The 27,224-nt window shown below is 45.0% G+C and overlaps 1 protein-coding gene across 5 annotated transcripts in view; it reads right to left on the bottom strand.

Moving 5' to 3' along the window:
• The window catches only part of LRIG1 (leucine rich repeats and immunoglobulin like domains 1), a 90,988-nt gene that overhangs the window by 31,425 nt on the left and 32,339 nt on the right, over positions 1-27,224 (bottom strand). For all 5 annotated transcript variants that reach the window (XR_009743818.1, XM_061455808.1, XM_061455809.1 and 2 more), the window contains exons 2-4: positions 23,164-23,235; positions 18,445-18,519; positions 666-803 (exon numbers count right to left, since the gene is read on the bottom strand). Coding sequence is in view for 4 of the 5 variants with exons in the window: in XM_061455808.1 (XP_061311792.1) it covers positions 666-803; positions 18,445-18,519; positions 23,164-23,235 (285 nt within the window). In the remaining variant the exon portion in view is untranslated. The remainder of the gene's footprint in view (positions 1-665; positions 804-18,444; positions 18,520-23,163; positions 23,236-27,224) is intronic.

The following is a 27,224-nucleotide window of genomic DNA, read 5'->3' as shown; positions in this document are numbered from 1 at the left end:
AGGAAAGCATCAGTCACAACACCATTCTCTGTATCCTCTTACAACCAGGGGCAGAAATTTAGGTGCAAACTTTAATGCAAGCAGATTATCTGTCTGCACCTCTTCAAAGGTACCTAAACCAGATTATTTTATGTTTCCCTGAATAAGGAAGGTGTTACTCTGCTTAACCCCCAGTTTTCCTCAACCAACCAATGAGCGATTTCTGGTTTTAACATTCAGTAGTCACTTTGATGATGAAATACTCATTCCCCCTTCCCTCCTCCCCTTGGATCCTCCAGAGCATCTGATCTGAGAAACAGCATATACACTTGCCATTGGGACAGAGACATTACAGGCCTGCTGCAAACAGCTCTTCTGGTTTGTAGGTGTGAAGACAACCACACCTGAAGGATGCAGGATACCTTTTCTGTGTTGCACCAGTGCCATGCAACATAATGAATAATAACCTGTATTCTTTACAGATCCATCAGAAACCAAAAAGACAGAGCTCAAAAACCAACCTGACAGTAGGGACAAAGTGCTGCCTTCTAGCTGTCCTTTGCACTTAGAAACCTGAGGAACAACCCCGTACTTTGTGTGTTCATTCCGTCTCTTTTTAAAGGTTTGAGGCCCTTTCCTCTGCTGAGGTAACTCAACAAAAGCTGTTCCCAACAAGAAAAACTCACAGCTCCTTTATGTGAAGTCCCTGTGGAAAGCAGCCGTTTCGGATTTCTGTGATGTCATTGAAACTCAGGTCCAACGTTTCCAGGGAAACGTAGGGCTTCAGCTGACTTGCTTCAATGCTGCGGATCCTGTTGTGATGCCTGAAACAGAGCGGAGGAGAAACAGAGACAAGTTAGTTCTCTTAGAGGAACAGAAAGAATACCCGAGGTTGCAGCAGGCCCAGAGGCCAGCCTCTCAGTCCCTACACTCAGAGTTATGGTGCTTCTTCAATAGCTGTCCAAGGAGAAACCCACACCAGAGGGATCTTCCTTCATCCCCGTGCTGATCCTCACAGATATTTGCAAGCCTCCAGACGCTTCTGTTATAGCACAAGACCTTTTTCTTCTACAGAACTATTGACTCCATCAGTTTTAATATCAGAATCCCACAAAACTGCTCTTTCAGAACAGATTTGTTATACGCAGGGCTGGATTATAAACCCGCAGGCAAGGGGTGCTCCTCAATGGTTTAAGCAGCCTGCCAATGCTATACAAAGAGAATGGAATTTTCCAAGCGGGAAACAGGTGAGTAAGTATGATCTCAGCAAGTTACAAAATATTGTTTCCTCACTTCCTATGGATCTTTCCAAAAGCTCACAGCTTTAGACTATATTACAAGGGGTTGTAATGCACAGGAACACTGTAAGAGGGCTTGCAAATAATTCCTCATCTTTTGCTAGCTTTGTTACCATAGGAAAACTCCACAGTGCCAATGCTGTGCCCAAGCACCAAGCTCAGACCCTCTAACAATCGCCTGTGTTTACTGTTTTACCAGCCACAGCTTGAAGGATTCAACCCAATGGTTTCCTTTAGAGAAGGCACCACAAGCTGCCCTCAGGGTTTCCACAGCCATCAAACAGTCAAGTACCTCTTAGACCCTATCTGTACTCAACAAGGTCTAAGTAAGAAAACCCTGAGTCCTTTCCTTGGACTCCTTTCTGGCCTGAATCAGCCAAGAGAACAGTAATCAATTAGAAAAATACATTGTGCATTAGTCACAAGTAGCAGAGCACATGCCTGGTGTGAATCTAGACCAGCCATTGGTATTACTGGCAAGGCTGTGAGTGAGGCACTCCAAACAGGGATGCTCACCAGACACTTGAGAACTTGCTGAATAATAACAGATAGCAGAGAGAGCTCAGACAAGAACTGTGCCTTAATCCGTCTGGCTACCTACTGAGAAGACAGAGGAGAAGACAGCAGCCAGTGAGAGCACTCTTGAATGCAAACCGGGACAACCCAACTCTCACAACACAGCTCTCTGAAACTGATGGATGAGCTGACCACAGCCTTCCAGGCACTGAAGCTGCTGTCTTCTGCAGTCTCACTCCCACTTCAAGCTCTCCCAGAGGTTCAGACAAGTCTCTTGAGAAGAAAACCCCTCCCCTCAAAATACCAACAGCACATGGCAAGGGACCTGCTCCCCACACTGGGATCTGCTCCTTTACCCTCCCTGTAATTAAAACCAGATTGTTTCACCACATTTGCTGGCATCTGTAATAGCAAAAGGGTAAAAACTGCATCCCCAGAACAATTTGCTTTCTGGAGACTCACCCTTTAAACAGCCAGCACATCATCCTCACTTATACGGGCAAAGCATTCACAGAAACACTGCTTTGATTAAAGAGTTTAAATGCTACTTCATTAATTCATCATAGGCTCATAAAAGGACAAATTTTATACCACTATAGCAATATGCTGCTAATACGATGCAAAAGGTACCAAATTAAGGGGAAGTCGTAACTCACATCCCCAAACTCGTTATTCCACGGGTTACAGGCAAACAGGTCTCTACAGCCACTAACTGCATAAAAGGCAACGATATGACTACTATCCAAATGACCAATATTCATTTACAGCTAGGAATGAAAACTCAATTTTCACATCCATGCACATAATAGGACTGAGGACCAGTGAATTTAACTCTTACTTCACTCTTACTTGAATTCAACTCTTACTTTAATTTTACTCGTACAAGTAAGAGTAAAATACAGGGAAATTCACCCAGAATTTTGTGACCTCCATAAACTCAGCACACGGACGAGGGGGATTTCCTTTCCCCAAGGACTAGTTTCTTTTGCAATGAACTTGATCAGTAGCATCAGCAAGTTCAAAAGTTTTAATCTCTTCCCTTCCCAAAAGAATTAAACCTGTGTATGTGTGACTCTGATTCGGGAAAATAGCTCCACAGACATAAGTGAAAACAAACCCCAAGCATGTTTTCTGGAGCTCTCCTGAAGCAGGGGCTGCGAGTTAAGCTCTGATCTCATCTAGGCCGGGAGGGCCGAGATGAATCTGGCTGTAAATTAGAAGGAAATGAAGGTTTTTACACATGAATGTGGAGACTCTGTAGATTACCTGACAATGCCTGTGCAAGGGGACTGAGAGCATAGAGTGCATTTGGACACGAAGCACTCTTCAGAGGCCAATGTTATTTTTTAGAGTATTAATATTTCTGTGCTTTAGTTGGTCAATGCATATCCAATCTGCCAGATCTCCCTGCTGTCCCAGAAGAAAGGACAAGAAAGAACTCTTGTTTGAGCTATATTCACAGTTTCCAGGTGATTTCTGTCCATTTGCCTTGATTTCCACATGCTACAGCTGGCAGATTAGATGGATGCATTGTTTCACACAGGAAAGAAACAGGCTCCTTTCTCTCCCTCTGTCTCCTTCAAACATGGGCCGACTCCAAATGGAACTCTCAGCTCCAAACACCATCCCCAGCCAGTCCCAGCTGGGGAATGTCAGACAGTTCGCTGCAAAGCACTGCACCCTCTCAAGCACTGCACTTCAAACAAAACCAGCCAGGCTGACTTTTCCTATACACAGCATGTGATATGAATGCAACATCATCCAAACCTTTTACTAGCTTGATTACATTTTCTTTTTCGTTCTTTGCAGTAACAGCTGAAATGGGATTTAACCTTTCCTGTTATCACTTGGAACTTTCCAGCTCGCCTGCCTTTGTGCCCAGTCTCACTGCAAGGGTGTTTTACAGAAAAGACCAGTGATGTTCTGCCTTTGCCTCTCCCCTTTAGCAGTGACTGGAAAAGGGCTGGATTTTTCCCAAACAGCTCCTTAGTTTACACTTTGTTGGCTTCAAAGCTGGCAGATCAGATTTTAGGACCAATTGCTGAGACCAGGCTTTAAAGCACCAATTATTGGTGCTTCCACAACCAATCTGGCTCCAGGTGTCTCCTCCTCTCCCCTCTCCTTAGGTGTCACAGCCTGGAAACAGCTTCCCCCATCTCACTTCAACCAGTGTTACCTCAAGAGTATATGATGACAGGGCTTCAATGCAAGATTGTGCAATTAGAGCCTGGAGCAGGAGCCAAGTCTCTTGGTTTCTATTCCCAGCTCTGGCACTGACTCATCTGCCTTGGGCAAGCTTCTTAACCCCTCTCTACCTCTAGTTTACCAACTGTATATGGGAATGCACTACAGGATTAGGAAGATGCAGGACTGCCTTCACCGAGGACTAAGAATTTGGAGTGAAAACAGTTCAAGTGACAAAGAAATCACAGCAACCAAGGAGCCCATCGCAGTCCATTTGGGTTTGCTCATGAATATGGAAGGATCTGGCTATGAAAGCTGAACTCCACGGTGCAAACCCAACCTCATTCCCAGAGCCACCTCATACTGTAACATCTTAGGGACAAACCAAGATAGCTCAAAGTCAGCAATGGATTACTGTCATACTCTGAGGCGCGTATGTATGGCACTTGTTGAGGAACTGCTTGACCTTCATGTCGGCACTAACTACAGAAGGAGAGAGAAGAGCTGAAGGAAGCTCCCTGCCCTCCAGCCACCACTGCTTAACCCTCCTGCACCAGGGTTCAACACCCCCAGGTAGCACAGCCTCTCAGCACTGCTCTTGAACAGACCCCTCAGGATTACAGGAGATTGGGATTAACCTCAACCAGCTCCACGAGGACCACATCAGGAAGCTCTGCCATGAGACAGAAAAACAAGCAGAATGTTCCAGTGAAGCCAAAGCATGTTTGGGTTTGCTCTGAGTCAGGAGGGAGCCGAACAGGATGGCAGGAAAACAACAGGTGGCACAAAGTCAAAAGCTTGCAGCATTTCCAGGAATCTCGTATTTTAGAGGTAAAGTTACACTTTAATCCCCGTGGGTTTCCCCACTCGAAGAGTCTTTGTGAATATTTGTTTGATAAACAGGCTGTGAAACATTTTCCACTAGACCTAATCGGAGAAGAATTCACCTTCCTCTTCGCAGCAAGCCTGTCCTTTGGAGAGCACTGATCAGTGTAATGCAGACCGTGGCTTCAAACTCCTCGTGTGAAATCTCTGCAGAGAGCAGCACAAATACACTTCTCCTCTTGCTGTCCAAGCCACATTCACTTCCTTTCAGCAGCCCCTCAGAAAGCTGACAGTGGAAAATCAAAGCAAGCAGACCCTCGGATGGGAATGCGCGAGGGGGCTTTGGCTGGGCTGATTCAAATACAATCAGCACAAAACCTCCTGGTTTAGACAAAGCTTGAATTAAAGCTGCCTTGACTGCCGGGTGTCTGCAGCGCAAGTGTTTGGTGTGAAGTGAGGGTAAAGGCAGGGAGAAGTCACATGCCTGGCCTTCATGTCGTGTCAGCTTACGGATCTGGCTGGGCTCACACAAGAAAGAAAGAGGCAAGCCGTAATGCAGCAAACCTATTAAACCAACACCTGTTAGAGGCATCAGGAATAAAATCAAGCTTCAAAAGAGAGGTTCGCACCTCGGGTAGGGTTCTATTCATATGCCAGCACATTTTCAGCATTAGCATACAAAGGAGATCACAAGACTAGAAACAGTGAGATTAAAAAGTTCAGGCTTTGGTTAATATTTCCATACGGGGAAAGTATCAGAGAAACTAAATGCTGGAGCCAGAAAGAGTTATGGGGTTTGCTGCTGAAGGAGAGGTAAGGTTTGGTGTCAGATGCAGGCTATGCAAAGGGAGGGAGATCAAAGGCACTGTAACAGGAGATGGATCACATACAGTGTGACTAAGCCATGCCTGGAATTACCTGCCCTACTCCTCCTTCACCTTCTCAGTACAGAAAAGATGGGATCTAATACTGATCCTCCTAGAAATGCTAAAGAAGATTCAAGGCACGGGTTCCTGAACTCTCACCTTAAATGATCTACTAGCTGATTTTAGCCCATCACTCACTACACACACACAAACAAATGATAAAAGACTGTTCTATTCTTGAATAGAACACAGCACCTGAGCAATCTTCCTGACAAGGATGACGAGGAGCTGACAATGTGGCAGATGTGTTTGTTTTTACAATAGCAGCAACAGAAATGTTTGTGTGTTCTGGTCACCTTATTACAGTCAATAACTGAAGATCTGTCCCAAGTCACTCTTATTAATGTAAGAAAAAAGCCAAGATGAGAATGACATTAGGACCTGGACATCAGCTTTGACTCAAAGATCGTACAGTTTATCAATACAGAACTTCTTCTATTACTTTAATATTTTACTTGCAGAAAAAAAGATTTTTATTCCAGAAAAGTTCCTCTTCTGTACTACAACTTGTGAAAGAGCTGCCTTGGAATAGTGAAGCAGACGGCTGCAGCAGCAGATGAAGTAAACATGCAGACGACATCCTGGAAATCCATGGCACACCATCCTCTGCTACTCTGCATGAGACCTTCCCTGAAGGGCTGAAGTGCCCAGAATCCATAAGCTCTCACACTTCCCAACTGCTCTGGGAAAGGCTCCCTAGCTGCCTGACACTTGGCATTGTCATGTCAGCCTTGCCAGGATAATCCGTGAGGCTCAAGATTTCATGCCATTACAAGACGGTACTTTTTTTGTCCAACACAACATGTATCTGCTTATGGGAGCAGCCCCACTGCCCTTGCAAAGTAAGGCTGCATGGGTTATCACTTGGGCAGGAAGCAAGGATGCATGAAAGCAGCCCACGCTTCTCTCAGATGCTCTGAATCACTCTTTCCCCCCAAGGAGTCCTGGTGGATTCCCAGGCTGCCACAGATAAAGCTCTGTTTGTTCAGGTGCAGGCTGCATGCACAAGAGCAGAGCAGTGACAGGCACTGTAGTTTAGGGTCAGCCACAAAAAAAAACAACAAAACCCACCCACATACCACCAAGAAACCCCAACATTGCATGATTTTTACAGGCATCCTCACGTTTTCTTAATGGTTTACATGCTCTGTCTTAGGCTGCGTGTCAGGAACTTCCCTCTCCCTAGCACCCCTTCAGAAAAGGCCTAAGATGCAGAGAACAAAATCCATGGCCATTTTACACTGTTTTTCACTTGAAGCCATCATATCTAAGCAAAAAGCAAGAAGAAGCTGATGGAACTGTTCCAACTATCACACACTAGATGGTAGAAAGTCTACAGACATTTCTCCATTTGCTGTACATCAGCTTCAAAACAGATCTATTTCAAGGGGGCTTTCATCAGGTCATGTTCTCACCCTCTGTTGTTAGTTTAGGATGGATAAGCATGAAGCAAACTACCCACAGCTATATATGCAAGCTGAGACAGACAGGAGCTTCAAAACCAAGTTTTCTTTCTTCCTTTTTGAAAGCAACCTTTCATAGTGAAGTAACTACATCTCCTGTTCCAGGTCACTGATGTTTAGAGTCAGAAAGCAATGTGGGAGATAAGAATTGCTAATTCATCCCTTTGGACCCGGGAGCAGCAGCCACCTGCAAGTCAAGTCCATGACACTGCAAAGGGCTATGTTATGAGCTCCTTATTCCCACAAGCAAACTATTATTCATACAAATAGTTCTACTGCAGTCAACAGGACTATTCATGTGAGACCAGCGTGACTCAAGGGCTGTGTTTTCCCTATCTATTAAAGGCTGCTCTATGGCCACCCACAGGACTAAACTCATCTGCCTCTCACACCAATGGACTGCAACCATTGACCCTGGTGCAGTCCAAGTGTGGCCTCAGAGCATCTTTGTGCCCTGGGTACCTAATCACAGGCAGATGTTCTCCTGCCAGGCACACTCTCAGAGCTCTTTCATAAGGCAGCCACATGGATAAGAGTTAGGCAAAGATCATGCATACTTCTTAGAAACTGACTTTCATAGCAGCTGGACATAAGCAAGAGCTTGGATTTGATGAACTAAGGCCTTTTGTTGAGTTCAGTATGAACTGCATGAAGGAAAGCCTTTCTTCTGATGTAACCAGAAATGCCACATCCAGTGAGATACATATTCTCTTAGGGTATTTCTGCACTAGCAGGAAACTTCCTGACATGTTAGATGACCTTATGCTGTGTGTTAGACGCACTGAGGTACGTGATGTAGTTTTTAAAAGCTCTCTCCCTCACTTTGATCTGCATTTACTCTCACCAGACTTTGCTGACTTGCCACCATATGATTTTGGATATTTTTTTGCAATACAAAACCTCCTAAGCCTTCAGCATTCAATTCCATTAACAGAGCGAAACATGCAGGACAGGCAGGAGGAGAAGTTAGTCATCTTTAAAACAGAGGCTGCCTTATCAGAAAATTACACAACCTGTTATGACATCAAAGCAAATTAAGATTTCTGAAGACAAGACAGTCTCTGTTATGGGCACAGCTCCCCCCATCAGCAACAGGGTGGTTCCAAGAGGACCAGAGTTTCTGCTCTGTTCTGGTTACACAGGATGTTTTAAGATTGTACCCCGCAGAGGCTTTTTAAATGACGTATTCACAAAGGGCACAGATGCATTAGAAAGCCCGTGCAAAGCATCTTCCATTGTCTGTCACGTGCCCTCTTTAAGGAGCTTCCCTGAACTTTTATGAACTCAATACCAGAACACAACCTCATCACCATGTGTGCGGCTCTACCACAGAACATCTCAGCAATTACCTTCAGGGTCACTGTGTGCATCCCTCAATGGGATGAGGCACCTGCCGTGCTCAGGGCAGGCACCTCTAGCAAGGGCTGCCCAACATATAATGCAGTTTGGCCAGTTCTCTGGTACAAGGGAGGGAAAGGACCCCTAAGTCATGGAGTACAATCAGTGCTGGTTTTGAAACAGCCAGTTTATGGATACTCTGAGCCATGCTAGTCTTTCACACCCCTTCTCTTCCACTTCTCAGCCCAAACCACTGCTTTTGCCACCCTCCATCTTCACACATTCCCTGACCTCAGTCTGGAGCAAGCACGGAGAAAGGCTGCAAAGGAGAGGAGATGCCCTGCTGAGTGCTGGGCTCTGCCAAGAAGGAAGAGAACTGTCCCACGGGAACAGATGGAAGAGAGTCATATAAGGTAAATGGCAGTTTTCACACAAGAATGCAGGAAACCACATGGCTCTGTGCCAGCTGTCTGAATGGGGTCGTGGGGCTCAGCAGAGCCTCTTTAAAAGGCCAAGTTGCATCAGTATTTGAAAGGGGTCATTCAGTTGCTGGCAGATGACAGTCAGGTCAGCGTTTCTACATCTTACATCTTTGGTCTGTTATTCTCTTGCTCTGCCATTGGCTTTTCCTCTTGCACTTTTACCTCAAGGGCTTTCTTCTGCTGATGACACATGCCAGCCAAACTCAATTTTTTATCACAAATTAAATGCATAAGCCAGGCCTTGAAGCCAAGAGCCCTGATTCACCCCCACCAGTTTGCTGCTCAGACGAGTTCCTGCTCTCCCCAGCCCCACAACTGCACAGCACTCAGCACAAGGAGTCACTCCATGTCAGGACTGCTGCCTCGTGCCCCAACATCCTTATCAGTGCCCTCAAAGATGAGTCAGGTTTGTGACGAGGAAGAACAGACATTAAGAATCAGATCCAGCTCATTTTAAGAGGCCCAGAGCAGGGGCTGGGGCAACTATCCTGTCCCACTCCCCAGCACAGACAGCAGCAGCCGCTTTTCATTTTCATTGCAGGCAAATTTTGTGCTTCTAATAAACACTTTCATTTGAAAGGCAAAAGAGCCCTGGATCACAGAGCATGTAGGCACTTTTATCCTTAAATCCTGATGCTGATTTTAGTTTCTCTTTGTGTAATAAATGATCAAAGTAAAGAAGATCCACCACAGCCTAGTGAGTGCATGTGTTTTGTGGGTGGCTTTGTTTTGCTTTTGTCTCTCCACAGGAGTGAGTAGGAGAAAATACACAAGCGGAGAAGCAATTTAAGTGCAAACCAAATGTAATGACTCTGCCCGTGTTGCTGCAACTTTAACGCAAGCTGTAATTGCAAGCAGGCTCCTTGATAGGATACACTGCGTCTGAAAGCCATGATCTGACACAGGTTTTTCTCACCTTTGACAGGAGTACAATGAAGATAGGTGGATTTACACAAGAGCTCTGTAACTGTGGTGGCAAGGCAGGTAAATAAAGGACAACATGCTTGAGTACATCTACTCTCCAGACCACCGAAGTCTCGAAATCCCATGGAACTTGCAGCAGAAGCTGCTAAGAGACTTGCCTCTTGAAGGCAGCAGTCTGAGAAACACATTTTTGACTGGCCAGTCAAACTCCTGTTAACACTTTAGAGATGTAGATAGGCTGCTGGTTAGTCTGCTCCAACATGACACGCACTTGTGCTTTGTTGAAAGGGCTTATCTGTCTTGTCAGCAAGGTCACCAGAACAGGGATAGCCTCTGGGCAGACTTCACTGCTCAGCTGAGGCTGTTGAGCCTGCAAGAATGAAGTGGAAAAGCAGTGGTCAAGTTCGCAGAGAAAATAGCTGCTCTTCACAAGTCTGGGTATCCTGTTATTAATAAAACGTGTCAAGTAGGAAGGGTGGCCTCAGGAAACTGCAGAACAAGGCGTCAGAAGACCCAGGGAACAGAGAACTGGAGCTCCGAAGTAGAATTCTTACTATGCTGTGCCAGGCTGGTGTAAAACACTACTTGTTCAAACTTCCTTAGAGCAGATCTTATAAACTCAATGGCAAGCATTTACCACCACTTAGCAAATAAGTTCTTCAAGCATCTTTAAAAAGACCATTTACTGCTTCAGTTCCTCTTCTTTTGAAAAAGAGGACAACTGTCTCAAGAACATACACCAGAGGGGAAAATAAAACTAGTCTTCAGTAAGAACAGCGAAAGGTTTTCCTTTTGCAGGGTACCTGAAGGAAGACAAAGTCCAGTGCCTTTCCCCTGGTCGTTTACACTCATCACCCCTCTGTTTAGCAACTGCTCCCGTGCAGCCCATATACTGCAGATCTGCAGTATATGGACCAGACAGGAGAAGATAGTTTAAGTCTTAAACCAATGAGCCATTTAGAGATTCTTTCTTTTGCCACCAGTTCTTCCCCTCTCCCCAACTTATTTTTCTCTGCTCAGGTCTGACCACTAAACCAGTTGCCCTTTCACTCGCATGCCCCTGCACTCCTATTCCATTTTCCAGCTGCCGTTGCTATTTTCCCTGATGTGCAATTGAACATTAAATGGTTTGACAGGCAGAACATGTACTCACCCAACCACTTATTCCCAATCAATATTCACGTGGAATTGCTGTTAACAAGCAAGAGTTATGCACACACTTGGAAAGGAGGGAGGCCTCTTAAGTGAGCACTTCATCTAAAGGTATGATTGATCTCTCTACCATCTACCCTAACCAGAAATCAGAGTTTTCCCCCACATACCTCCCTGTTTCCAGAAGAGTAAGGTCATAACCTAGACACAGCAGGATCACATTTTAGCAAACGCTTGTTTATACTAGTGTTTCTTTACTCTGAATTGTACACTATTCCTGCTGGTGCCAGTGGAAGCAATGATGGAAGAGCTGAGCATCCTACAGAGCAGAAGGTGAATGGCAAAACTGATGTTTTACTCACTGGGCTTTGAACCACATGGGCAGGATGTGTTTTTTAACACCTCTGCTGAAACAGTTTTAGCCTTGTTATATATAGAGGCACTAAAAGACACTGTCTGTTCTCAAACCTGCCAGGACACTTGAGGGTAAACAAAATAGAGATATTTTCATAAGTGCTTTATGGCACCACATTTCTAAATAAAAACCGTAATTCTGCCCCTACCCCACTCTTACTCCTCACTGGGCATCTATTTGATGCTCTGAGCAAGCACCACAGGTCTAACTAACAGGATAATCTGAGGACCGATAATGAGGACTGAGCAGTTCAGTAGTAAGGAAAGCACAGACGCAGTAACACATATTGACAGCTTCTTGATTTTGTGCTATTTCGTTACAAAACCGAATCCAAGCTTTCAGAGAGAAAAAAGCATAGAGAACTCTACCCAGAGATTATTTAACTTGCCTTACTGCAGCTGCAACTCTGCTTTTACTCACCCCTGAGCAAACTAAATTGCCATTACGAGCAGTTTTCAGGCAGGAAACTCCAATATGCTGATAAAACTTTCAACTCAGCAAGCTATTTCTGTTTGAAATCTGCTCTGCCCGTGAAGACTAACAAAGGAATTGCTTTTGTAGACATGTGCTGTATTTGCCATATGCCATTAAATGAGACAGTCAATCTACCACAGATATTAATAGTAGCAAGTTTGGGCTATTCTAAGGCTCAAATATGAGGCTATTTTCCGTATTGACCTTAAACAAAAGATCATGGTTGCAAATAACCCTAACAACTAATCTAGGCTTGATCTGCAAGAGGGACAGAACTTGGAAACCAACTTGTGCATTGTACATGAAACCACCTGCCCTTGGAAAACACACCAGAAAATGCTTTACATTCATGAGTTCCATCTGTCCTGGGGCAATACCTGCTCTTCTGATGAAGCAAGCTTATCCAAACAGGAGTTTATTTTGTCTTGGGGTGTAATGAATACGTGGAGGACACAAAAAAGACACCGTTCCAGTACTGCAACTCCTGATCTTGTGCTCCATCCCACAGGACCCCTTGTGGTCCTCTCCTTCATCCAGAACAAATACAAACCTAGCATGGCCTGCTAAGCAGCATACAGATCCAGAGCAGACCTAGCCCAGCTCAAAGCAATTCTCTACTTGCAGAAGCAGATGCCAAGGCTTCACAAAACTTATCCTCACTAGTAAATACATAATAAAATAGCCTCAAGGGGTAATTGGTATTCCATGAGCTGCCACCAACTTTCACTATCTTTTTCCTCTGGCCAATTTCCACACTGCTCTGTACATGCCCAGATTGTTTTCTGATGCTCTTCTATTGAGTTTGATAGCTCCGTGCTTTACTGCTCTCGCTTTTCTAGAAGAAAGGATTACTCATTTCCCTGGAATAGCCTCAGATCTTTTGCCATTTCCATGCACTCACATTGTATCTGAAAGCTTGAAGAGGACATGCAAATGATTAGAATCATTCCAACAGAGAGGTCAAAACAGCATCTCTTCTGCTGCTAGGGAGCACATGATTAATGAGAATTTCCTCCACTGGGAAACGCTCTTGCAGTCTTTGGCCTCAAAAACTAGCAAGACTTTACTCACTAGAGCCTTACTATGGACTCTGAGCAAAACAAACAGGAGGTGGGTTTCAGAATATCTTATGCCTGTACATTGCATGCATACTGAAGAGCCTGACTGCCAGCATTCTTTCTAGTCACTTTTCCATACCAATATATTCACGTTCAAAATAGAAGCTGAGTAGCGTAGCCTGTAGCATGGACCAAATCCCCTCAGAAAGCAACTCTCAATCCAGCATCAGAAGGGAATTGCCCGAGTAAACAGCAGACAATTGGCCCTTGTAGATACTACAGTGCATGTAAGAACTGATGCAAGCAGGGACAGGGGGTGCATCTGCTCCCACTGATGGATCTACACCTGCATAAACACACTCCAGAGAAAGTTTTCCTTGTGCAAGTAATGATGAAAGCATGGGAGGCAGAGAAGCTGTCTGAGTTGCCCAAGACACATCCTGAACACAAGAAGAGCCTGCTGACTTCAACCGGACCCCGCACACGGCTGTATCTGAGTCATCTGGATTTTGTGCTTATGAGTACAAAACCACTTGCTGTGACCCAGATGGAATTAACAGAGTATTCTCCTTATTTCTAATTGTTAGATCATCCTTTCTTAACTTCAGCAAAGATGACTTGCAGACTAAGCCTCTTGGGGATCAAGGCAGTTGTTTTGTTTGTACAGCATTAGCACAGCAGGATCCCAGGCCACAAATGGCCTCCAAGGCTACCTCTACACTGTTGTACTAGCTCCAACCTCAATTCTTCATTTAAGACCAAACTTCCCAACTATCAACACCGCCTACACAGAGGTTCATACTCTGGCCTCGTCAGGAACATGAAGTGAGCTCACACCTCGTGTAGAAACCAGCTCAGGCTTGAGCTATGCTCCATAAACAGTACAGATGCAGCAGTTTTGAGCTCTTTCCTCTAACAAGGACCACGCTGCCCCAATCCACGTTTGAGCTCATCACTCCGTTCAAGCAGACTGAGCACGTTCCCTGCCACTCCCAGCTTTCCAATTCTCCATGTACTTAGTTTTCAAATTTTACATGATATATTTTGCCTGTGGCACAGTAGATCACTTACCCTTCTCCCATTAGCCCTCTCTGTTTAATTACAGTTTAATGTGAATTGATCTTCACATTAATGAGCCTGTAAAGAAGATTGATTTTCTTCAAGAGACTTTTATGCTCGGTTTGGCAGCAGAGTAGTCCTATTGATTTCACTCTCCCCAGTAAATATGCTGCAGAGTGTCACTGCATCCTCTGTGAATCACCTAATCCTATTTCACACTCTTTTGCTCCAAAAATCCCTATTCTGACTTCCTTGTTATCTGTGCTTATTGAGAGCAAGATCATGGAGCCAAAGCATCTCAAGCAGCTTTGACTGTTGCTAATATACAGCTGACTGCCGTGGGTCACTATCCCCTTTGTTCCTAAATGGTCTGGGGCTTAAAAGACTTATGAGTGAAAGAAACTAATGTTATTTTTAAGTGTTTAAACTCTTAACTTCCTTAATTCCCAGCCAGCTAAGGATGCAGGGCAGTGTGCTCTGTTTACCACGCTTGCTTCAGGTCTGGTTAGCAAGCTTTCCACTGAGCTCTACAGCTACGGAGCAGCCTGTGCTGGCATGCCTGCACTGGCAGATGCTGACTGTATCAGGCTGATCAGCTTGGAGTCAGGGCAGAGGACAAAGATCCATCATTGTTATCCCATGCAGACATCCCAAATGCCCCTCAAGATGCATTGACCCACATGCAGCTAGATGAAGCAGTGGCAGACAAGCCCTAGCGTATGGGCTGAGCTTGTGCCCACACAGAACTGACTGCAGCTCAAGTCCTCCTCTTTACCTGGCTTGCTAGCAAGACTGAGACTCTCCACACAAGTTATTGAGGAGCTTGGATAGAGACTCAGTTCTGCTGGAAATAAACGGTTTCTTCTACCTTCCCCTTCCCCACCACATCAGGTAAAAGTCTCCTCAAGAACCTACAGAGTTAATAATGCACTTGAGTTGCAGGAGAAAGGAACATTGGGAAGGGAAATCCTCAGCCAAGAGCATGTCAGTGAAAACATCCTGCCATCAACTCCCAAGTGTCCAAGTCTAGGAACTGTAGCTAAATTACAAATGCTGTGGGAATTTCAGGCAAGATTCTCCTCTCAGCTACTCCGATGTAATTTCGGAATGAATCCAGACTCGGTCTCTCCCCTCCCAGCTGAATTTCCTGGCTTTTGTTTGCACTAACAGATGTTTGCATTTAATGTCTGTCTTTATTTGGTAACCCGTACGTAAGATTATTTTTCCCTTCTGTTCTATTAAAAGCCTTATCAAGTCCCTTATGTTTGCTCTTGTCGAGATGGACAACTTTGGCAGTATTTTCAATGTGCAAGGGAAACAAACTGACTCTTCAAGGAATAATTAAGCTGAACTAAACTTCATGACAGTATAATAGGGCATAGCATGTTTGCTACATATGTCTGCATCCATCTGCAGCCTGAAACACCCAAAGATTTGTAAAGAACCTTGAGAACTATCTGTCCAACAGATTCCCACATGCTTACATATACGCATAACTGGCCCATGGTCCACACATATGCGGGGGTCAAGACTGGGGTGATGGAGACAGGTATGGGAAACCCCAAAACAGCCACCAAGCTCATTAAAAGAAACCTTTCTGGAAAAGGAGAAAAAGTCTCTTCCCTACTTTAGGAAGAGTAGGATATGAAGTAACTCATTCAAAGGGGTTGTTTTGAGTGACAAATATACAATCCTTGGTTTTATAATACATGTGCAGCCCTTTGGAAATACTCAACCACATGCAATATACAAGACCTACTTCAGAGGTTTGTGAGGTAAACACACTTCACACATTTCTAAACACTGAGAAAAAAAGAGGAAATGTATTTATTTTTCTTTAGCAGTAAGAATACACTGTAACACTATACACTTAAACCAGTCTCTCAGTACACAGTCTTCATTATGAGTCTTCACCCTGGGTTTGGTTTGGCAGCCTCCCCAGTTATTACTTCACAGGTTCGAAGGCCAGAAGAAACCAGTATGACCATATTATCTGATTCTTTACATCACACGCAGCCAAAGAACTTTACCCAACAATTTGCTTATCAAGCCCATTAACCCAGAGCTGAACTGAAGGACCATCTTTTAAGAAGCAATCCGATTGATTTAAAGACTCCCAAGGACAGAGAAAGCTTCACTTCCTCAGCAAATCATTGCAATGCAAGTTAGCAGCATCGATTAAAGCAGGTACATTAAAACAGCTTGCAGATTATTTTTACCTCTGATAAAAATTAAAAGGAAATGCAAGGGGGGGAAGTGGCATTCTTTGAAACAAGCTAAACAAAGAGATCCTTCTTGCGGAGGTATGACAGCAGCATTACAAATCCCACTATCAGAGTTATTTATGTGTAGCAGCTGAGGAGAGCACTACAGATTTCTGGAAAGTGATCCTAAGCAGCTCTGTTTAGAATACCCTCCTTTTATCATTTGCCTTTGTACCTTTCCTCTTCCTTCTGCACCACTCTTAAATTTCAGAAGAGCTGTAAATCTACTGCCTTCCACCAGTCAGTATTCCTCCTTTCCAAACTGCTTACTTCATTTCAGGAATAAAAACCCCAAAGCTCCGGCAATTTGGGCCTTTGCCAATAGCTAAATTAATAGCAAAAATAACAACAGGGGCTTGTGAAACTCAGATCATTTATAGACTTCGTGAGAAAGAAAAGCCAATTTGGGGGGCCTAAAACTATATCCCGGATGGTAAACTGTGTGCAAGCTATCCCACCCATAAATCAGAGTTCTGGAGTTTTTGAGTCCCAGTGCATAGCACACTGGGTTACGCCACAGCCTGGTGAGCTCAGTTCAAGTGGCAGGCAGATGGCCTCTCATGTTAGGGGATCGTGCCTTAAACAAGGGACCCTGCTCGGAGGGAGCTGCCACCCTGCTCTGCAGCCAGCAGCCCCCAAATCACGCATCCAGGCTTCACATGTGGTCACGCAAGCAGCGAGAGGCAGCGTCAGGAGGCAGGAATCAAACAGGATGGTTTCACACCGACTGCACACGACTTATTTGACAGGTCTGGTAAGTGCTGAGACACAAGCCACCCCTCCACCCAGGAGGTGAAGTGGTTACTTATGCATTTAATAGAGACAACACTTGCTAGATCCAGTGCCCGTGATAGCAGAGGAGCACTTTGGCTCTTCACGAGCTCCGCAGGAACGCTGTATACCCAAGAACCAGATGAAAGGAGCCGTATCTCAAACAAAAGTTCAACTCACTTCACACCAGGAGTGAGTTACGGACAGCAATTTGAAGCTAAGATCCTTAACCTGAATTAAGTCAGTGAGGGAGTTTGTCTGCTTTGCATATTTTAACATTGCCTAATGGAAGAGCAGGAACAGTGCCAGTTCATTTCACCCAATTCTGTCCTTCATTTAAGGAACAGGAATGTACTTTCAGGGCCTCAGAGCAAATCAAAGCCTTTTGAGCATGAGAGGCCAGTCACCTGGTAGTATGGACATGGGCACCTTCCACTATAAGGAGACGCAAATCCATGTCAAATATGACACTGCAAGGCCATGCACACTGGAAGCCATCACTTGAACTGCTCAAACACTTTGCTGGAGTCCATATTAGCTATAACCACTTCCCCTTCCCAGGAACTTGGGAGGTATCATGTATACCTCAGCAAAATTCCTTCTCGGTGTGCATTACAAGCACACACATGCAAAAGTAATTCTAGAAATCCAAATTCTTAAGGTGTAAGTAGTTTGATATTATAATGTCTTTATTGCCTTCTGCAGCATCCTTAAGAACCTCGGCGCAGATACACAAGGGCTCTCAGGTGTCTAACACTTTGTGGGCACCTAAACTACTAAAGAGTTAGGAACTTCAAAGCTTATGCAGATATACCCTTACAATCACCAATCACCCTCTCAAAAGGAGGGGAAAAAAAAGTTGAAAGAGACCATAAAAATGGGTCTGGAATGAGTTCCCTGAAGGATTAAGATGTGAATGGCTTTAAGAGAAGAGATCAGAACAAGACCATGTTAAAAAAACTCCACAATAATAAAGGTAAAATTATACACCATTTTAACAGCACGAGTATGACATAATGGTTGAAACTCAAAGGCAGATGAGAAAAAAAGTGATTTTACTCAATATGCAGTAACCTGGGGAATTTCCTGATATAACTTATGACATGTTACCATTGACCATAAGGACAGCAGCAACTGAGCCCAACCTCACGCAAGTAACACAACTCTGCGTGTTCCTTCATTGAGGTGCCCACAAACCTGACAATGAAATCTGAAGAGTCAACAGAAGCGGGTGTGACACACACAAAACCCTCCATCAGTGGCACCTAAACCTACCCCATAAACCACCCAAAGCCAGAAGAGCAGCAGTGACTTACAGGTGGAGGGATCGGACACTGGAAGCAGCGAGTCCCAGGGAGGGAATGGTGGTCAGCTCATTGTTGTCCAGTCGCCTGCAACAAACACAAATTAGTTGTTGAAGCAAGCAGCCTAAAACCGAGCACACAGAAGTAGGGGATGGCTTCAGCACTTCCTTATCCAACCCCCATGACTCCCCAGGAATGCTGATGTTTTGGCATCAAGGGGTTTGTCTCGATCTCCCCAATGGTCCCACCTTATCCTCCAAACCCAACCATTTAATGAAGGAAAAGCACCATAACTGGTCCCACAGGATCTTCTTCACAAAACCAAGGCTTTTTATCCCCCCTTCCACACATTTCTTTAAGCAAAGCCACCAAGGATGGTCCTTATGCCACTCCAGCTCGAGTGTCCACAGTCATCACGGAGCCAAGCCTAAGACAGGAGACTGCACCCATGGCCATCCTCAGGACGATGAGTTTAACTCCCTCTCCACAAAGCAGCCTTTACTTGCCCCTCCATGCCAGGCCAGGGTGCCATGGCCATGCAGAACAGTGGTCTCAGTCCTTCTCCCCACACCATGCAAATCCTACAAGGGCAGTCCCACAAAGCCACAAACACACACATAAAACCCACTGTGGGCACAGCAATGCCACCAAATGCAGGTGACCCACTCCAGCCAGGGAGCACCATGCAGCCCCCCCTGGGGCTAATGGCAAATGCAGACAGAGCCCTGCTGCTGGAAACTGTGGTATAAGAATGTCTCCTTCAATGGCCTAATGTTTGAAGTGTTTTTCTGACTGAAAACAGATCCTCGCCATGTGACCGGCTCTTCCTTGGTTTAAAGAGCCCTTGTTTGTATGGTGAATTAGTCAATTAATTACTGTAACAGTCGCTTGTCTGGCTGCTTGAGAATTACCTAATTTCTCAGCCATCTTGCTCCCCACTGCCACATGCCGAAGTGATTAAAGCTGAGCAGGGCAGCACACGGCAGCTCCACAGGACCCCAACCACCTCTGATCAGCAACTGCTTGAGGCAAAGCCTCGCTGGGTCTCCCGACACTGCCTTTAAACCATTCCCTTCTGCTCTGACCATCACTGGGTGCAAGAAGCAGAGCATCCCCACAGCAGGCAGGGGACCACAGTGCAGTTAAGACACAGCATGAGTCAGGCAATCCTAGATTATGGTGATTCTTTATTTCCTTCCTTTACAATGATTTTTGGAAGGTGGCAGATGGCAGTAGTACATCCATCCCAGAACTTCTTTCTGACTCCTCCGAGAGCAGGCAAGGGATTTGATTTCATGAGGAGCTCCAGGCACTTCCCAGATAAAAGCTCTCCTCAGGCTCAGCTCTGCCTCTGACATTATACCCATACCTTAAAATGTAAGGCAGAAAAACAAAGCCAGATGCATTGCAATGCAGCATGGAGCTCCACTTTGCAACTAAAAGCTCATCATTGCTCCTATTATGGCAAGGATATAGGGCTTTCAAAGATAAAAAGCTAGCTGGAAAGAGCATTATATTGCTTATATCTGCGCCGTGTTTTCATTAACATCCAACTGAGCATCTTTTGAAACAAGATGGGAGGAGGATAGGTGGGCTTATGCTCCCCTAGCCTGGGTCAGCTCTGCTTAAGCAGCTCCAGTGCCAACCGGCACCTAACTGGTCAACCCCTCCTCTGACATAAGTGTGATTTTCATCTATCAGCCTCCTGTCAGGCCAGAAGTGGTTTTCCCACCTCATTTTCTCTCCTCATTCACATGCACCAGGTGTCAATACAGAGCCAACAGCTAACTCAGTGTTTGCCTTGACTTCCCTCCCATCTTGTCCTTCTCCCATATAAAGGAGCAAAAAGGAGGGGAGGGCAAAAACCAGCCAAAACAGAACAGCCAGGCTCAACAAATTTAAACTTTCAGCCTCCTTCCTCCTCCCCATCCCTCCCCTTTGACGACACAAACCCGCTGCCTTTGGATGCTGAGGCAGAGGAGGAGGGGGGCCACCCATATAAAATATTTACGGTCCAGTTGCCAGCCTGGTGTCAAGCTGAAATGGAGCCTGCTCAAAAACAGCACAGCTCTCCAAAGCCTTCAGTGAAAGGCACTTTAGCAAATAAAAGGTGAGTTGTTTGGGGAGGAATTTCAGCACAGTTACTACTTCTCTGTTACAAATGGGCTTGGAAAACCTGAGAGCTGTGCAGCCATTGCTTTCATGGATCCCGTGATCCATATGACCCGAGGAAGCTCCAGACAGGACCACAAGGTCTGCCTAAAAGCAGCACCCTCCATCCCACCCTTTCAGTCAAGGGATGGGAATGGACAGACCGCAGGGGTTGTTATTAAAGGGGGAGCACTGGTGACCTGAAGTAATGTCCCACCCCAGCCCTACCACTTGAGCCTCCATCAGTACAAAGCTATTTATTTCAGAGCATGTGGGTTTCATATCGCTTTGAACCACTAAATTTCATCCCACAGACTTAATTATCCAAGGGGAAAAGGCTTCTCAAGCCTTCACCCCACCCAGGCAACAGGAAAAATGTGGGGTAAATATATAACTTTATTACAATCTCAGTAAAGCAAAACCAAAGCACCCAAGATAAACTATGGAGTTTAAACCTTTTGGTCTGCAGACATTTTCTTAAAATCAAGGGAAAACAAAAGGTTTTCAAAATGTACCACACTAATTATTCACACGCAGAGAGACAGAGAACTTTGAGCCTTATCTGTAAGGCTCAGGAACTACAGGCACCATGTTGGTAGCATCATGGGAGGTTTCAGGTTTTGTCAATGCATCTATTATTTGGGGCAATGTCTTCCCCTGCGGGTGACTTGGTTTGCCCAGCACAGCGCACACAGCAAAACACCAACTTGCTCTCAGGACATGCTACAGCATGATACTTGTTTCATGACTGTTTGTAAAGTGCTTAATAAAAAAAAACCACTCTCAGAGAGGAGATGCTCGGGCAGTACAGATGTGGTTCTCTTTGTGAAATGCAGTTTATTTCAGTGGTCTGTGGTTTAGCTGTTATTCAAAAGCAACCAAGATTGGTAGATAGGGCTTTTAATAGAGCTTCTCCCTCACACTTTCCAGAGCCTGCCTTCCAGGCTCTGCTCCAGACCTCTGCCTCCCTCCCAGTCTCCCATTTCTGACTGCTCCCTTTTCCCTCCTAACTCACTCCTCTGCTCTCTCCCTTTTACCTAACCCTGACACAGCAAGCAGCTCTTATCTGCACTATTACTTTGCAGGCTGCATCACTTACATATCCCAAACCCTTCTTTTAGTGGCTGTTCCATGCAGGGCTTGTCCTGCTCTATACATGTGCAGCACTCTGCACAGGGAGCTCCCTGCCTAAGGAATCAGAACCCCTCCACATTTCCCAGCCCACGCTCCCTGAAGTCACATGCCTTCAGGCATTTCCACAAATAAAAGCTATTGCTAAGCCACAATCATGTCAGGATAATTCTAAAGGCTCATGGGATCAAGGCTGCAATTCTCTTCTTTAAGCACAGAGCAATTTAAGGCTTTCCACAGTTTAAAGTTGAGAAAACAGATCCTGTAGGCAGGGTTTCACTGACCTGCATCACTTTCTCTCCCCTCCCTGACTGCTCTCATGACGAACTGATTTCAGAGCAGTGTAGTCACTCCTTGCTTGATCATGGCCCCTACTTACTATTAGTGTAAACAGCGAAGCTAGGGGCAAGATGCTACATGGTCCCCATGTTCCAATCCTGTAGATATCAGTCAGGCAGAACTGCCATAGCAAACCCTTTTGCCTATTTAAGAACAGCAGGATCTGGCCCCTCCACAAGCCTCAGAGCCAACACTTTAATGAAAACAAACAGAGGACAAGAGAAAATGCATGATATACACAGAGCAAAGTATTGTTTCAGAAAGGAAATGTTTTTTCAGTTTCCCATGAGGCATCAGTAGCTCTTCAAACAGAGCCCAAACCTCAAGTATGCCAGCGATTCACCATTCAAACACGAGCTCATTACCTCAACCCACCACTTGCAATTTCAGTCACTTTCAGTTTTCAAACCCCAAAATCAGAGCTCCAGGAACCACTGACAGGCACAGCTCCTCTGCAAGTGTAAGTGCTGAGCAAAGATCAAGGGCCAGGAAATCCTGCAATTCCCTAAACAAGGTTTCTTTATCAGCAAGGAGGGTCTGGCAAAGCCACAGGGACCATCACCAGCTCCTTCTCTTCCTCCACCAAAGGACAAGACAGCTCTGTTGTTTTAGCCTCACCTAGCAGGCTTCAAACAGAACTTGCTCTGGTTCCAAAAAGGAGCACAAATGTCAGAGAGGAGGAGACACAGTTAAGTGCTTTGTTATCCACTACACTACACCTTTGTTTCCTGGGAGATTTGGGTTAGGTTGGCATCAGGTATCACAATCCAGGCTGTTCTGCCTTGCTTCAGGGTTATCCTTTCAGCAAGGAGCTTTGTGTGTATGTTCAGGTGTGTTAGCTGAGCATTGCATAAGATTGATGGAGGTAAACTCCAATGATTTCCAGTAACAGCCATGCTGTTTCGACTGGGGTGTTGTGTTCTGCCGATTAGTTTAGAAACCCCCAGTACAGGTACAATGTGGAGTAAATGAAACACTACACCAAGTCAGATCTGCTCGTTCAAGTTAACTGAAGGAAGGCACTCTCTTAGGAAATTACATACCATTTGCTCCTGGCACACAAAGTGCCCTGGCAAAACACGGGTTTAAACGATTTGAAAGAATACTTACACTTCCTCCAGGTCCAACAGCTCTGCAAAGGCAGAAGGATCAATCTCCGTCAACTTGTTGTAGCTCAGGTTTCTGTTAAAGAAGAGACAGCAAGATCAGCATAGCGCAGTTACCATGCTCACAAAAACACAGACTTAATTATTCTGGATTGCACTGGGAGGGTGCGGTTTGATTTGTTTTAAACAAGAGCACTTGAACACGGCAGGGCAGCACTTTTCTGTTCAATACGTGAATGAGTTAAGTTCCATGCTCAGAATGTTATCTAGCTCTCCCTAAGCTTTTTCCTCGCTTGCATTAGTGTGGTTTTAATTTGTCTTTATATTGCACAATTACATTTATTATTCTTCTATTGGTTATTCACAACCACAAGACTAATCACAGATGAATAGCATATTTCCTGACAAATTAGAGTCTGAACTGAAGCAATCAGCAAACCTTCTGCTAAATATTTTATAGCTGTATTCACACAGTATTTTCACAGACCGCTGTGCTACATACAAAATAAATACACACAGGTATGCACACTTACCAGGTATAAACATAAAATATAGTGTACATTTTCTACCCAGATATTTTAAATCACTACATGTTTTTTTAATCAGTGATTAAAGCTACTCATGTAGCAGTACACACTTTGGTCCTCAACAACGTGAAACAACTGACAATATAAATCCAGATCATATTATAGCACTTCACTGATGGATGGCAAACAGGTTGTGTTGTATTATCTGAAAACAGCCTGGTGGGAGAGCAGAACTGTTTTGTGGGACATCCCCCCCGATTTGAAACACAGCCAGACCTCAATGTGCCTCTGGAAGAGATGCGCTGCAAGGACTGCTAGCAACAGCAAGCACAAAATAATGCAAATAAAGAACCAACTCACAGAATCATAGAATGGGTTGGGTTGGAAGGAACCTTCAAGATCACCTAGTTCCAGCTCCCCTACCACAGGCAGGGACAGCCTCCACTAGACCAGGCTGCTCCAAGCCCTGTCCAACCTGGCCTTGAACACTGCCACAGATGGGGCAGCCACAGCTTCTCTGGGCACCCTGTGCCAGCACCTGAGCACCTCCACAGGGAAGAACTTCTGCCTAAGAACTCATCTCGGTCTCCCCTCTGGCAGGTTAAAGCCATTCCCCTTGTCCTGTCCCTATAGGCCCTGGTCCAAAGCCCCTCATCAGGTTTCCTGCAGCCCCTTTAGGGGCTCTAAGATCTCCCCAAGACCTTCTCTTCTCCAGGCTGAACTAAACCCAACTCTCTCAGCCTGTCTCCAAGGGAGATGTGCTTTAGCCTTCTGACCATCTTCATGGCCCTCCCCTGAACTCATTCTAAAAGGTCCATATCCTTCTTGTGCTGGGGGCACCAGAGCTGGACTCCAAAAACCACAAGTAAGACCTTTGGCATGCTCTGCTGTAGCATCATACAGCACAACCGCAAAGTCTCCCCTCCAAGATATGCAGTATCAGCACACCACACACGACAGGTCAAACCTGCAGCTATGGGCTTACCAGGAGAGAACAGCTCAATTAAAACCAAGTGACTAATGATGTGGAAATTAACAAACGGCCTAATTAACATGATGTATGCAGTGTTGCATGTTCCTGTGAGCGCGTAATCTAAAGAGGGAGGAGGCAAATTGATGGGTGGTAGCAGAGGAACAACAACAGTAAGTTGTAAGGAAATTGTGAGGGGGACCTACTTTCATTTCACCCTGCTCCACACCCTGCTCCAGGATATTATCCTGGGTAAAATTCAACCCTCCTGTCTCCTCTGCAGGGAGGTTACACCCTCTTACTGCACCTCTGAACACAACCCAAAAGATTCACAGCTTGATTTCAGATAAGCCCTCAAACACTCAGCTGCTCATTCAAACCACCAAGCCAGTCTGACTAGAAAACCAGCCAATCTTCCCTGCGCTGCACGTTTTGTGTTGTTTTTAAGCTGTGTCCACAGAACCCAAGCAAGTCTGGAGGCCACACAGGTAAACAGGACCTAAATCGCCAAGGCACATAATGAACTTTTGCCCATGGTAAAGAGGACACAAGACCCATAAAAAAGGGCAGCTGCCAGAAGAGCATAGGTGAACACCTTCCGTTTGAATTGCTTGTGCTAACCCACTGCACTTCATGGTACTGCAAAGACAAATCCATTCCCACAACAACCTTACAAATACCAAGACTTGGAAAACCACAAAGCTTACCAACTTTGCATGATGAGCAGGAAGCAATAAACACCTCTTCCAAGTTAAAAAGAAGTTATTGATCACCTGCCCTCCTTATAATACACTTATGGGAAGTCCTCAAAAGCATTCCCTGCACATGGGAACCATTTCATAGTTCTCACTCACACGCAGTTCCCCATCATCTCAGAGCAGCCAGCTTTGAAGGCAGCTCCTTGCATCTTGCCTGACATGTTCGATTTGATGCCAATACCTGCTGTGAAAGAAGGCTCCACAAATCAACAATACAGGCTGGCTCTAAGAAGAGCCTAGACCTGAAGCTACACAGGACTGTAAAACCTAACCAAGCATCTAGCTTTAAAATATACTGTCCTGTAAGGCCCTACTGTCTTTTAAAAGACTCAAGAGACCTTTAAATCAATACCAGCCTACAGCAGATATCCACTTCACTATGAACTCAAAGGCATTTATCTAAATAAAAGTCAAACTGCAGTTTAAACTCAGAGTGCGTCTGAAAGCCAAGTCCATACTCACAGCACAATTATGAATTAAAGTGCAATTTGCCCACAGATTACATTACTATTTTTTAAACCACACAGCAAGATCAGGTTGGAGCTTGCCCCTGCCTGATGCACAGACAAAAAAAAGAGAAAACACAACCGGTAATGTCCTATAGGCTCAAGACAATAAAGATAAAGTTGACACAGAAATACTAGTGACAAACCGTAAGGGGAAAATACACCCAGACATGACCGTGCATGAAACCACCTGTTTTCATTTCTATGCCTTCTATTGCTCCAAATCTTTGCATTTCTTAAGGTAACATATTTATCCTCAAAACATTCCTCTGCAATAAGCTAAGAGGCTATTCTATGAATCAAGCACTGAAAATCACAGGCACAAACTGATCATCCTTACCCCATCCAAGGGACCAGATCCCTGGCTTAACCAGGGCTTAAACTGATATGAACCTCAAAAGTTCACAAGTGAAAGCACAAATGTCTTGGTGAATGAAAGGATTTCATGGCCACAGTTTCAACATCATCAAGACTTTCTGATTATTGTTGCTGCCATTCATGAAGTTGGAACATCAAAGTCACTGCACAAGTAGCTGGCTCATCAGAAGGCACAGGTGAACTACACCTTGTATGCCAAAGTCTCCAGTTCTCCCCATGCTACCCACTCTAACTGCCACAAACACACAATACACATAAAATCAGACAGGGAAATGAAAGGTAGAAATACAGAGTCAGTGTAAAATAAGCAGGAGATGAAGTCAATCATATACACCAAAATAAACAGTTTACTCCATTTCTGAGACCAGATGTATTTCAACTGATGTTAAAATGCCCAAGAATTTCTAGCCTGAAGCATTAGTAATCAAAGAATGTGTTTCCCAGAATGTGGATCCCCTCACCAGACAGTATTTAGCATGCTAGTCACAGAATTCAAATAGGAGAACGAACCAACATGCTCCAATACATAGATCATTGGGACTGGGAGTCAGGAAACCTCTGTCTATTCCTGTCTCTGTTAATCTCCTGCTGGGTGACCGGGTCATGTCACATCACCTCTCCAGAGCTTTTGTTTCCACAGCCACCCTTTGTCTGTCTTGTCTATTTAGACTGTAAATAAAATTGAGGTAGGTATTGTCTTGGATTGCCTGATGCCGATGAAATGAGGCCTCAGTCTTGGTTGGGCTCCAGTAATGCAAATAAAGAGAACTCAAAACCTGAGGTCATGGGTACATGAGACACTCCCTCACCACCAAGCATGGGTCCCAAATGTACAGCAGTGCACAAAGCACTGCAGGAGCTGTAACATCTCCATCAGCTCAGCCTCATCAAGCTGAGCAGACTAGCAATGCAGACTGGTTGGAGAT

This window comes from Pezoporus flaviventris, unplaced genomic scaffold (assembly GCF_033815535.1).
Source record: "Pezoporus flaviventris isolate CSIRO_AGI_PZ_B2104156 unplaced genomic scaffold, CSIRO_AGI_Pfla_v1 ptg000021l, whole genome shotgun sequence".
NCBI classification, from domain to species: Eukaryota; Metazoa; Chordata; class Aves; order Psittaciformes; family Psittacidae; genus Pezoporus; species Pezoporus flaviventris.
The sequence above is the reverse complement of the archived record's forward strand: the minus strand, read 5'-3'. Positions and strand labels throughout refer to the sequence as shown.